Source organism: Enhydra lutris, unplaced genomic scaffold (assembly GCF_002288905.1).
Source record: "Enhydra lutris kenyoni isolate GAN:26980312 unplaced genomic scaffold, ASM228890v2 scaffoldscaffold1, whole genome shotgun sequence".
Lineage (NCBI taxonomy): Eukaryota > Metazoa > Chordata > Mammalia > Carnivora > Mustelidae > Enhydra > Enhydra lutris.
This window is the reverse complement of record NW_019154085.1, coordinates 9,335,502-9,349,196: the sequence shown is the minus strand read 5'-3', so window position 1 is coordinate 9,349,196 and position 13,695 is coordinate 9,335,502. Positions and strand designations below refer to the sequence as shown.

The following is a 13,695-nucleotide window of genomic DNA, read 5'->3' as shown; positions in this document are numbered from 1 at the left end:
CCCTCTTTCCAGTTACTGTAATAATTGCCTGCAACATACATAGATGATGTAAATTCCAATCTAATTCAGACTTCTCTTTTTTATCCACTTAAGAGTAAGTCCAACCCTTCGTGAAACCTACTTGCCAGGCCTCCTAACAGATAGACTGATTTGAAGATATCTCCTGTCTGCCATCTGTTTTAGATGTTAATGAGTCACAAAATGCCCAAAAGCAGTAGTCTGAAAGAGACTGAGAAAGCGCTGAGGACTGGAACTGTTGGAAAACAGAATGGTGTCCTTGGGCAAATCCGAGGGTGGTTGGGTAGGTTGTGTAATCAAGCGATAACAGGACCGATGATTAAAATCAACAGCAACTTCACTGATCTTGAAACTAAAATGCATGCTGGTTTTAGGTGAAACCTCAAGGACGTAGCCTACAAACTTTGGTTACCGTGTGGAATGGTCAGGGAAGTTTGTAGAAGAAGCAGTGCACACGGACCTGTTCAGTTTGGCTGATTTACGCTGAACATCGAGTTTTCTGCTCCAGTGGGGACAGAGAGGAAGAAGACCAGTTCTTTCCCCAGTGGGGTTCTTCATCTTGGAGGGAAAATATCGCACGACTCTCTATGCTCACGGCAAATCAGCTTTGCCTGGAGCTCTCGGTGTGCTTGGGCCAAGCTTCATGCCTGCCTAGGGCTTTATTTACTGACATTATCTTGAATTCTTTCATCAGAGATTCCAGTTTACAGATGGAGAAGCAATATTTTTCCCCCTGCATTTTATCGTGTTAACAACACAATATGTTAAATGCTTTGCCAAGGACTGAGACTGAAGACTGATAGGAAAAAGTCCAATCTTGGCTCTGCTATATACCTATGAGGTCTGGAGGAAATTTCGTAATTCATTTGAGCCACAGTTTTCTCATCTGTAAAACAAAGAAGCTCTCAGCTTCAATGTCAGTATTCTCAGAAAGGCCTTGTTCTTCCTGTTTAAGGAATCTTGTTCCCATCTCCCTAGTCACTGGACCCCATTACCCTATTTTAGTTTTGGGATAGCCTTTATCACCTTCTGGGATGATGTCACGTGCCTTTGGTTTCCATGAATACTGGCAGCCTCCCCACTTGAAGGTAAATTTCATGAGGGCAAGGACTGAACCCCAAATCTGGTTCGTGGCACATGATAGGCATTCAGTAAGTGTCACATGAATGGGTGGTGAGCTAGGCGACAGTTCATAGAGATAGAAAGGAGAAGGTGACTGTACTTAATGTTTGATGTCCTTGTGAAGAATTCCGCTGTGTTCCATTAGAAAGAAAACAAATCATTGCATGCTTTGAACACTGCTGTTAAGGTAGGTAGAAGGGTTTGAGTTTTGGTTTCTGTGTTTTTGTTTTGTTTTTACCATAAGGAAGGTCTGAAAATAAATTGAATTTCTTATCCATTGCGTGATAGGCTGTCCCTGATCTGAGCGAGACTCCAACAAAAGGAGCAGGGAGACAAACACAACACGCAGACACAGGGCAGGATCTTGTGTACCTGTGACTTTGGGAGATGCAGAGAGAAATGTGTACCCAGAGCTCACCTGAGTAGGTTTTGGCCTTCACTCTCTCCTACAAGCATTAACCTCAGAGTGAGTGACGTGTTTTACTCTGCCTTTGGAAGGCACCGCCAGCCTCCACTGACTTGCTTATCTTTGCTGCTGTTTCAGGATTCTGAGAAGCGAACCCCACTTCACGTGGCTGCGTTCCTGGGAGATGCAGAGATCATCGAACTCCTCATTCTGTCAGGTAAATACCAGCTGTTCTTAAAAGTCAGGTGCAGATGCAAAGTTCAATGACTAGAAATTCAATCCCTAGATGAACTACTTCAGCGGACCCAAACAAATTTCTTTATTGTGCTCACGGAAGTGGATTTGACCAGTGATTTTATCAGTAGACTAAAAAACAATGCAAGAGGTTGTTCTCAATGAAAAATGATGTCTTTGGTAAAACATTTATGTTGCTCTGAAAGTCTGATTTCTGACTAATCAGGCCCTGTATTGTAGATGAATTCAGTAGGTGTGAATATCTTTGCATGTTTTTCATTGTTAAAAAAAATGAACAAAACTCATTCCTTAAAGCCTACACAAACAAACACCAAATGTATGTTTGTATTTATAATACATTTAAATTGGCAAATTGTGGCAAAACAATACTATGCTTTGTCTATGGACACATGACTATGACTATGTAATAAAACATGGAAGGAAAGGAAACATATCAATTTCCAGATAGTGGTTACCTCTGAGGGGTGGTTGAGTGAGAGATATTTTCAGGGAAGAGTAAAAAAGAGACTACAACTCTGTAAAATATTTTCTTTAAAAAAGATTGGAAGCAGATATGGCAAACGTGGTTTTATGATATTATTCTCTTTATTTTCTTAAATATCTCATTGGATTTAGAAATGTCAGTGCTTTCATTTTGGGAAACCTGTGTGCTTAGTACATCTCACCAAACTGGTTTCCAAAACCAGTATGTGCTTTCTCCCTTGAGTATTTGCTAGACAGATCCCCAGAATGGATCTGAGCGCACACATGTGTCTCAGTGTGGATCGCAGACTGGCTGGCTTTCCCCCTCCTCCTTTTCGTTTAGGGCGATTAAAATCTGGAGGAAATACTTCTGCCCACAGACTATGCAAAAGGCCTATACTAAGGTTTTGCCTTTGTTTGCGGTAGTAAGGGGAAACTGTAGAATTCCAAAGTAAACTATGCAAAGGTAGGAGCTAATTAATGCATGTATTCAAACAGATGTGGGGAACACTGTAGAAAAAGCAAAACAAAACCCGAGAATTGTGCTGTGATACACCAGGATGATTCACGTGGCTCTTACTTTTGTCGTGTTCATGTTCTGGAGGTGGATTTCCCAGGAAACAAGTATTCTGTGCCATACAACGCATGTGCCCTGTGCTCCTCACAATTGCACGGAGCCTAGCTTAGATTTTATGTGGCATTCCTGTGCTTTCAAGAGCAGGCCTTCCTTCTGACAATTTTAAAGATGTTCCAGGGCTGTGATCCAAGCAAACACATATTGTTTGGTACAGACACAGACTGTGGCCAAGAGCCAGTACACACCTGGCCCGTGGCCCCGGCAGTGGAAATTTGGTCCATGGAAGACTGTAGGCAGAATCAGTGGGGGTGTAAAATAAATAATTTTGTGGGATGACACTGAAGTGGTTCCAACTGTCCAGATGTACTAAGAGACATCTCAGACTCTCAGAGGAATGCTTAGTTCATGAACGTGCAAATTCAAAATTTTGTCTTGGACTCCCAAACTTTGTTTTTTGGATTGTTTGTTTTTCCACTTCTGAAGGAAGATGTTAATTCTGCAGCATGAAGTTGACCCAACTGTTTTCTTCAGACATCTGCGGGCTGCTGACTTTCGAGAAACGTGGCTTCACATCACCGTCATGTGAGATGGAGTCCAGCAGCCTCTCTTACGTGGGGCTCACCCAGTAGAGCCTGGAGAGATTGTTCCATAGATCTCGATTGGCACACCTGTGTGGTCTTAGCATTACTGAGCTGTCAGCCTCTCTAGTATAATTTGGATGGCGCGTGCTATGGAATTTTTCCTCCTCCTCATATCAAATTAGGGAGGCTTAGGGTATAGGAGAGCATTGGGGAAAGTGCTTTAGAAATTTTACTCAACTCTGGAAGCTTAGACAAACTCTTGGAATTCACATGGCTTTAATTTCCCTGAAAGTTCCTTAATTCAATTTGTATATTAAATTCCTGAAGAAATATCATGACAGGAGCAGCATGATTGCATTTCTGAGCTTACATCTGGCGCTGATGCTTCAGGGAATCCAACCAAACTGTTTTCCAATTTAATAATGAATGAGGTGCTAATGATTCCCATGTTGGACAGATAATTTAGCCTTGCCAGAATAGCCCATTACAGCTGTGTACTCCATTGTTGTATTAGCTTACGGAGCGTGGTGTAACCCAAGCCCACTCAGTTCCTACCGACATTATCTCCTAGTAGCCAGGAAGATGGAACCCTGAATGTCTCTGAGTAGAAAGGGTGGAATTCAAGCTTTCAAACTTTCCTCTTCTTACAACCACCAGTTCAAATCCTGGCTTTATTTCCAGCCCCTGCCTCTGGCTTCTGTTTGGGAACTAGCCGAGTCGGGATTAAGGTCAAGAGAAGGTTCAGAGTTTGCTAAATCGTTTGCTGGAGATACATGAATGAGACCAGGCGAACCCATCAGTGGCTAAAGAGTTAAGAGACCAGGGTTGAGCTCCAGGAAGCTGAACACAAGGAACGATGAGCCCGGTGATAGGACCCTATAGAGAAACTTGGGGTGCACAAGGGTTCAAGTCCTGGGCTGAAGGAAGAAAACTGCAAGTACCCATCTTCTAACATGCCAAGTGTTTGTGAGGTGTAACTACTCATTAAAAATGATATTCATTAGGGGCGCCTGGGTGGCTCAGTGGGTTAAGCCTCTGCCTTCGGCTCAGGTCATGATTCCCGGGTCCTGGGATCGAGCCCCACATCATGCTCTCTGCTCAGCGGGGAGCCTGCTTCCCCCTCTCTCTCTGCCTGCCTCTCTTCCTACTTGTGATCTCTCTCTCTCTCTGTCAAATAAATAAATAAAATCTTTTTAAAAAATGATATTCATTAGAACATCGGCCACAAAAACAAGTGGTATTCCTGTAAAATTATTTCCTGTGATTTTGTCAAAAGGTGACTACTGTTCTCAATGCAAATTGTTATCAGAGTAGGTGGCAGGTCATTCTTTTGATTTTTAAATGTATAATACATATTCATCCTTTTGTGGTTGTGTTTGATTTTTTTTTTTTTTTTTGGAGGTGTTTCTGGTGAAAGAGGGGTGATTAAACCAAGTAGTGCTGGTTTTAGTGTCCTCAGTGTGGTGTGATTATAAAGTAATGAGACGTTTTCTGGTGGGTGTGTCAGCTAGCTCTAAAGGCAAGTCCAAAGGGAGTTTGAAAAATGTTTTAAGTAATTGCCACAAACACTGAATTATCATACACTCTTCCAAGGTCGTTGCTTTGAAGGCCAGGGCTCCTGGGCTGTACTGGTCTGTTTGTTTCAAAGCAAAATCAATAGCAAGCTGATTTCATTCTATTATAATTGTATTTCATTTATGATCTTTCTTTCGTATTTATTTCTACAATTAAAAGTCAAATTTTGGATAACCCAGCCTTAAGAATCAGTCCTTCTCTCTGGCCTGTAAGGTTTTTCAATCCCTTAGTCTACCTTTTTCCTTTGTTTTACTTCTTCCTAGATGACAAGGCTAAGAGAACAGAAACATTGCCTCTGGGAAAGAGACTTAGTTTCCTTTACTCTTGATCTCTATAAAAAAAAAAAAATCAAGTGGTAATAGGGGTACAATGTAAGCATACTTTGTCTATAATTAGAGTAGATGCCTGACAACTTTGAGTTGGATCTTTGTTTCTGGAGAATCAGTTGTAGCCTAGCACTTTTTTTTTCTTTTAATGTTCAAGCTTCAAAATGTCCTTGGGTAAAAAGTGTTTGCCTTTAAATCATTAGACATGCAGACTCTGTGTCCTTTAGTGCACAATGGGGCCTGACAGGCAGGTAAATAACATGAAGCTTCCTTTAGAAAAATCAGTTATAAATATTCAATTCGAAACCTTCCGACGTCTCCCTCTGACATGTAAACAAGACTCTTGGACATGTTGGACGGAAGAGGATGAGGAAGCCCGTGGCAGGGGGATGACCCTGATGAAATAGGCCTTCGTCCCCGGTCAGATAACTCTGCTTTTGTCATAATAATTTTGCTGTTCCGGGAGAGGAGATTTTCCTGGCAGCTGGGTGTTTAACCTTCTGGAGGTGGATGCGTGGAGGGACGGAGACTGAAGGAAGCCACCTCCTAGATTTCTAATTATTTTTCCATTCCTCAAGTGACTTCAACGCTACACAGGAACAGTGCTGGTGTGGGTTGTTTGTGACACGCCCGGTGTGTGTTGCTTTATGATACTTAGCGAGCTTGGGGTCATTTTTCCCCTTGGAAGAATTTGAATTATTAAACGCCACTTTGGATCTACTTAAAACTGGAAGTTTTCAGAATATATAAATAATAATAGGAACAACAATACCATGTAAATGTATAAATTATAAGAAAAAACAATAGAATAGAATATGTCATATGTCATATAATATATAATAACAATATAATGGCAAAATAGAGGAAATAGGCCAAGAATATGAACAAGCAATCCTCAGAGAATGAGTTGCAAATAGCCAGTAAACAAACATCTTAGGAGATCCCCAATCTCACTATTAAACAGAAAAAATTAGAAATGGGATGCTATTTTCTCCCAATCAGATTTGCAGTATTTTAAATAATACCAAGTGTTGATGAGGATGTGGGAAATGAAGCAGTCTCATACAGTAGCTCCCTTTGGAGGACTGAGACTAAGGATTAGGACCAAACGTGTGCATGACCCGTGATGGAAGTCCATTTCTAATGGTCCGTCCTAGATAATGCTTGATGTTTGGATGAGGAATCACATTATGGATGGTCACAGCAGCACTGTTTGTATAAAGAAATATCGGAAACAAATGAAATACCCATCGATGGGGAGAATAGCTAAAAGATATAATGTGTTTGTGTGTCGGAACACACGTGGTAATTAAAAAGAAGGGACTTATACCGTAAGTGTCAACAGAGATGTCCGTTTTCTTGAATTATTGCAGAATGTTTTAAACACACAAAAACAATATTATACTGACCACTCAGCTTAATTCCCTCAATTTTCCGTGGTGCACAGATTGGCATGTAAAGGGATAAAAGAAACTGGAAGCTTATGTACCAGGCTCAGAGCAGTGGTTTTTTCCCAGTAAGTGGGAAGAGTCCAGCATTGAGGATGATACTAAAGAGGAATTTACCCAAATATATGAATTCATTAAAAAAAAACAGTGCAGGGGCGCCTGGGTGGCTCAGGGGGTTAAAGCCTCTGCTTTCGGCTCGGGTCATGATCCCAGGGTCCTGGGATCGAGCCCCGCATCGGGCTCTCTGCTTAGCAGGGACCCTGCTTTCCTTCCTCTCTCTCTGCCTGCCTCTCTGTCTACTTGTATTCTCTGTCAAATAAATTAAAAAAAAAAACAACCAAACAAACAAAAAAAACAGTGCATTCATGCATTATTTATATGATCAAAACATGAAGTAAAATAGGAGTGTTGCTTTTCTTTTTTTCTCAGGCTTTATTTTTTATTGTATTTTATTTATTTTTATTTTTATTTTTTTGCTTTTATTTATTTTTTTAATTTCTTTTCAGTGTTCCAAGATTCATTGTTTAGGCACCACACCCAGTGCTCCATGCAATACGTGTCCTCCTTAATACCACCATCAGGCTCACCCAACCCCCCACCCCCCACCCCTCCAAAACCCTCAGTTTGTTTCTTGGAGTCCACAGTCTCTCATGGTTTGTCTCCCCCTCCAATTTCCCCCAACTCCCTTCTCTCCATCTCCCAATGCTCTCCATGTTATTTCTTATGCTCCACAAGGAAGTGAAACCTTATGATAATTGACTGACTCTCTCTGCTTGACTTACTTCACTCAGGACTGTTGTCTTTCATCGGGGCAGGCAGGTTTTCATAGCTGCTGTTCAAACCGGCTCAATGGAAGAGACACTAAGGAACTTCTCTTTTAACCAAGAAGCGCCCTTCAATGAGCAACTGTTAACTTAGGTCTGCCCTGGCCTTAGAACTAAGTTGGCACATTGTGCCATTGGCTGATGCCCCAGTTTCTATCCCTGAGTCCCTGACTCTGCTCTGCTAATAGTGAGCAAGCGTTAGGTAGCGCTTACCATGGGCCAGAAAGTGATCTTGGGGCTTTTGTGGTTCATCCTTCTTACTGTTCAGTGTTTCTACAGAGTGGTCTCATTGCATACAGACTATTTCAGTACTTGCTTTTTTCCCATAACAGTAGTTTGTGAACATCTCTCCACATTATTAGGAATTCTTATAAGTCACCACAGCTACCTCATATGGCTATATAAGGATTTATTTAACCAACTCTTCTTTGTCTATCCTCAAAGTTTCCAGCATTTTACTTTCACAACTAACCTTTTATAACACATTCATGAGGATTCATCTTAACATTAACCCATAGTTACTTCCTTTAGAAACATGTTATAGAGCATTCTAGTGCACACACACACAAAGACAGAAATAGGTTGTGTGTATAAGGGAGAGAGGGAGGGAGGGAGGATGGGGGGGCAGGGAGAAGGTAGAGGGAGGCTAAAGGTAAGATTTCAACACACAGTGGACAAAGCAGGTGGGTGCAGGTCTGGGCAGGTACCACACACAGGCACTGTGCCCCTCGTTAGTTTCCTCATGGTCTGCCTGGTGAGGAGCTACTGGGTTGAGATACTTAGATTCAAAATGAGGTGATAAGATGACATTTGGAGAGATGGCAAAAGATTCCATTAGATTCTAGAGCTCTCTCACCTTTGGGTGGTCATGGACTTCCGTGATCCACCTTTTCTGGGTGTGCGGACTTGCCTCTGTTCTATAGCTGGGGGTCTACCTGTGGGGTCAGCTACAGTGATTGTGGAGGGAAGAGAGCATGAGAAGGAACAATGAGACCAGGAAGGAACACACTGTTAACCTGAAAATTTCTTTTCAAATTCGACTGTGCAACCAAGTTTATCTAGAAATCCAACAGCAGTTTTGGTTCCTAATCCTTTACTCTCCTGGGGTGAGCCTTAGGAACATCCTGGAAGAGACTATGACTGGGCTACTTTATACAGGGAAATGTCCATTTTATTTTTACCAAGGAGAAGGGCCACTAACTGAGAACAAAAAATAATATAAGAAAAAGCATCTCAATCCTCCCCATTTTTATGAAGAAACGTAACACTTCAAATGCGCTAGCTTTCTTAAGAATGTTTGATAGTAAATATTTCAAACACAGAAAATATGGAGAATGATATAATACCTAGGTATACCAAGCTTTAAGAAATCTTAACATTTTTTCCATGTTTGTATCTTTTTTTTTTTTTTTTTAGATTTTATTTATTTATTTGAGAGAGTCAGAGAGAGAGAGAGAGAGAGCATGAGAAGGGGCAGGGTCTCCCACTGAATGGGGAGCCCGCCGCGGGGCTCGATCCTGGTACTCCATGATCATGACCTGAGTTGAAGGCAGAAGCTTAACCAACTGAGCCAGCCAGGCGCCCTCTCATACATTTTTCCTAAATAAAATATTGAAGACACACTTGAGCCCACTTGACAGAATTCCTTCAGCCTTTCTCCCACCACCCCTCCCTAGAAACAACCACTATCCACAATTGGTATCTGTTTCTTTAGCCACATTTATCATTTTTATTTCATGCCTGTGTATCCACAAACCATGTATAGAATTGTTTTTGTAAATTTAAAAACTTTATATAACTGGCATTATGCCATAGGTAATCCTTTGCAACCTCATTTGTTCATTCATGTTGTGTTTTTGAAGTGCATCTGTTTCTGTATAGGTAAAACTTCAGTCCCTCCATTTCCACGATGGGGGCATTCCATTGTATGAATATACCACAACGTATTTATCCATTTTCCTCTCAACCAACACTTAAGATTCTAGTTTCTTGCTGTTATGAACATGCTGCAGTGAACATTCTTATAGAGTTTGTCCAGGGTATACAATTGGGGGTGCTGGGTAGTAGGGCACATGTATTGTCAATTTTCCTAGGTGGAACCAAACTGCTTCCCGAAGACAGTTGTACCAGTCCATGCTCCACCGCCTGTCTGGAAGTCTTAGTATTTCTCCATACCCTTGCTAACTCTTGGCATTGCCCTACTTTGTAATTTTCACCAATTTGATGGGTGTGAAATGGTTTGTTAATGTTGCTTTCATATGCCTCTCCTTCTTGAATTTTGAGAAGTCTATTTTTCTAGGCATCTTGCCATTTGGGGTTCTTCTTGCATTAGTTTTTGAAGTTTATGCACATGCAATGCAAAATTTACTCTCTTAAAGACTATGAATAATAAAATGTGTATTTCTGTTTCATATTATTATAACCAGTGCTTGGCGCTAAAAGGAGAAAGGTGGGAAAGAAGGAAATGAAATCAAGAGGGAATATATATACATATATATTTGAAAATAGATATACGAAAATGGAGGAAGAGAGAGAGATGGACAGAGGGAGAGAGGAATGAGTGTAAGGAATGGAGAGAAAGATGGGGACAGTGAAAGGGAAGCTTAATCAGTGTTTGGTTGAATGGCTAGTGATGGAGTGAAGCACAGTGCCCAGGAGCTTGGGCATTGAAGTCAGACTGCCTGGGTTCAAGTCTGCTGGCTGCCTGGAGACTGTTAATTCTCATGGCCTTTGTTCCTTCATCTACAAAATTGGCATTGTAATAGCATCTCCCTATTGAATGGACTACACGTGTGTTAGCGTACAGAGTAAGAGCTCAGATTATGTTAGCAACTTTGACCAAGGCTCCTAGCTGTCGCTGAGCTGTAATAATAGAATTGTAGCTCTTTATTTTTTTTTTTTATTTTTTAAAGATTTTTCTGTATTCACAAGTAGGCAGAGAGGCAGGCAGAGAGAGAGAGGAGGAAGCAGGCTCCCCACTGTGCAGAGAGCCTGATGTGGGGCTCGATGCGGGGCTCGATCCCAGGACCCTGAGATCATGACCTGAGCTGAAGGCAGAGGCCCAACCCGCTAAGCCACCCAGGCGCCCTGAACTGTAGCTCTTTAGAACTTAAGGGAGCTCCTCAGCCAATGAGTCTCCAAGTCTGGCCTCTACTGCGTAGCATTTGGATCTGCACTGTCGAACACGGTAGTCACAAACCAGCTGTGGCTCCTGAGCACGTGATGTGTGGCCAGGTTCAGTGCAGATGTGCTGTAAGGATGAAACGCACATTGGATTTTGAATACATACTTTTCTTGAATTTTTTGAATTTTTGAATACACATTTTTCATCTGCATGAAAAAAAAGGAATGTAAATTCCCTCAATAATTTTTTTAAAAGATTTTATTTATTTATTTGACAGAGATCACAAGTAGGCAGAGAGAGGAGGGGAAGCAGGCTCCCTGCTGAGCAGAGAGCCCGATGCGGGGCTCCATCCCAGGACCCTGGGATCATGACCTGAGCCGAAGGCAGAGGCTTTAACCCACTGAGCCACCCAGGCGCCCCACCCTCAATAACTTTTAAACTCGATTGCATGATGTTTTGGATATATTGAGTTAAGTAAAATATATAATTAAAATTAATTTTACTTGTTTTCTTTATCCCCTTCTTAATGTGGCTACTAGAAAACTTAAAATCGCATCGCTGACTCCCATCACATTCCCACTGGACAGCGATGACTTTGAGGCTCTGAGTCTGAACGGACTTGGTACCTGTAGCAGGTGTCGCATCTGTTCCTTCCTCCACATCATGTTCCTTCCTCCAAACGTGCTGAAGGAAGGGATGACTAGAGTGGGGAGAAGGACATCGTGTGGATGGGTAGGTGGCAGCCCAGACCCAGAGTGTGCTGTGGCCCAGGTGTTGTCCCTCTCAGATGACTGGTTCTACTTTGTGACAGGAAGTTCCTTAAAAATGGACAGGGCGAGCGAAGGGAAGCTTGAGGCAGGCTTCCCCGGGGGAGGAGACTTGCCCCCAGCCCTTTAGGGTGTCCACTCCGGAGCAGTTAACCCGGGACTTCCTGCTCCAGGGGAGGGAGATACCTACTGCTTTGATTCCTAACATCCCCACGCTGATCTCATTTGAGCCTAATTTCATTGAGACTAAGGGCTTGAGCCTCCTAGGTGAGCTGCCTGGATGGAGTTAGTAGAAGTAGGATTTGAAGCTTGATAAACTAAACAACAATTTTTCAGTGGCTTTCAACTCTGACAGCATATTAAAATAACCTTGGGTCTTGGGGAGCTTTTAAAAACTATTTGTGCCTGGCCTCATCTCAAACCAATGAAATCAGAATGGCGGGGGTGGGGGGAGACATTTTTTCTTTGCTTTAGGGAGTATTATGTTCTTGTTTTCTAGAATTGATATTGTTGATGGTATTTGTTCTTCAGTTAAACAGAAAAATATTATAAGGTCTATGATTTGGTATTTATTTTTTAGCTGATGGCTTAAACTGAATTTTGAGCTCACTTTTTTTTTTTTAATTTTGAGAGAGTGAGTGGGGGGAGGGGCAGAGGAAGAGGGAGAGAGAGAGTATTAAGCAGACTCCATGTCCAGGTGGAGCCTAATGCAGGGCTTGATGTCAAGACCCTGAGATCACGACCTGGGTGGAAACCAAGAGTCTGACACTTAACCGACTGAGCCACCCAGTTGCCCCTCTAGCTCACTTTGACCCATGAAAGTCTCCTGTTGCCTTTTTCTTTCAGTTTTTAAAAATAAGTTTCTACTTTTCAGCTCTCAGCTGTCCTTGGGCTCACAGAGATGAATCAGTCCTGCTTCCACTGGCCTCATTTTCTTGGCCCTTGTTCCAGAGGCATCCCGTGCGCACCTCCCCTCAGCCCAGTTGGTTCTGGCCCGTGTGAACCTGTCTGCCTGCCCCCCCCCAAGTGGAAGTTGCTCTGAGCAACTTACATATGCTTCATGTTACGTCTGTCCAAAGCTCCATGGAAGCCGGCTGCTTGCTCCCAAGATATCTGGCTTGTGCCAGGGAAATCATCGAGAGTCTTGGATAGAACAGATTTCTGCGAATTCCCTTAGCCCAGATCAAGTCTCATCAAACTCAACTTTATAAGATTGGTTTAAAATCCAGCTGACCTCTAGTATACCTTTGTTGGAATGCAGCTCATCTTTGACAGCTTGCCAAGAAGGCCATTGTGTGCCCCATGAGATTAAGTCTACTTAGTGACTAAAAATAATGTATGTGACTATGTATTTTATAGATAAAATTTTATATTTGTATATAATCATATATTTTGTATGTATGTATGCATATATATTTACATTACACACATACCTGCAAAGTTCTTCATTCTTCAGGATCTACATGACCCTATTCCTGGAAAAGCTCAGCCTTTTTAGCACTGTGTCTCCTATCCAATGAGATATCGCACTTCTCGTCTAGTCTTTTCCCAATTCTAGTGCCATTTTCAGCTCCTGATTTCAATTTTTCTACTGTACTGGGTCTCTCCTTCTGTCTGGTGGCTAGAAAGTACATGACTGATACAAAAGAAAAAAAAATGAAATAGGGTGGGTGTACAAGGCAGATGAGAGCACAAGATACCCCATTTGACTTAACATGAGTAGAATTTCCCCTGACTGCATTACGCCTCTAACTTGTGCTTTTGCTTCCAGGAGCTCGTGTCAATGCCAAGGACAACATGTGGCTGACCCCACTGCACCGGGCTGTTGCCTCCAGAAGTGAAGTGAGTGATTATCTTATATAATCTAGTACCTCCAAGCCCCAGAGAGTAGGCACTTACCAGGCCAGGGGAAGGAGGGAGGCAGGGGGATAAACATGCTAGAGGACAAGGGACATGGAAATGAATGAATGGCGGGTTCAGCTGGATGTAGATGGAACAAGGGGTGTCGTGGAGGTAAGTCTGATGGCAGAGGCTGGGTCACATGGCAGAGGACTGGAGGTCCTCTGAGCGCTGGGTGTGGTCACAGGGATAAGTATGAACCTGACAGCATTTGGGACCTCGGGAGGGTGAGGCAGAAGAGAGGTCCCTGGGTGAATGGTGGGGCCATTAACTGAGAAGGCCGAGGCGGAGCAGCAGGGAAAGAAAGCTTG

General features: G+C 42.5%; 1 protein-coding gene across 1 annotated transcript in view; it reads left to right on the top strand.

The window, feature by feature from the left end:
- Window positions 1-13,695, top strand: part of LOC111143071 (ankyrin repeat domain 44) — a 353,405-nt gene that overhangs the window by 198,902 nt on the left and 140,808 nt on the right. Inside the window, exons 3-4 of the mRNA XM_022496527.1 lie at window positions 1,685-1,763; window positions 13,257-13,327. Coding sequence (XP_022352235.1) covers window positions 1,685-1,763; window positions 13,257-13,327 — 150 coding nt within the window. The remainder of the gene's footprint in view (window positions 1-1,684; window positions 1,764-13,256; window positions 13,328-13,695) is intronic.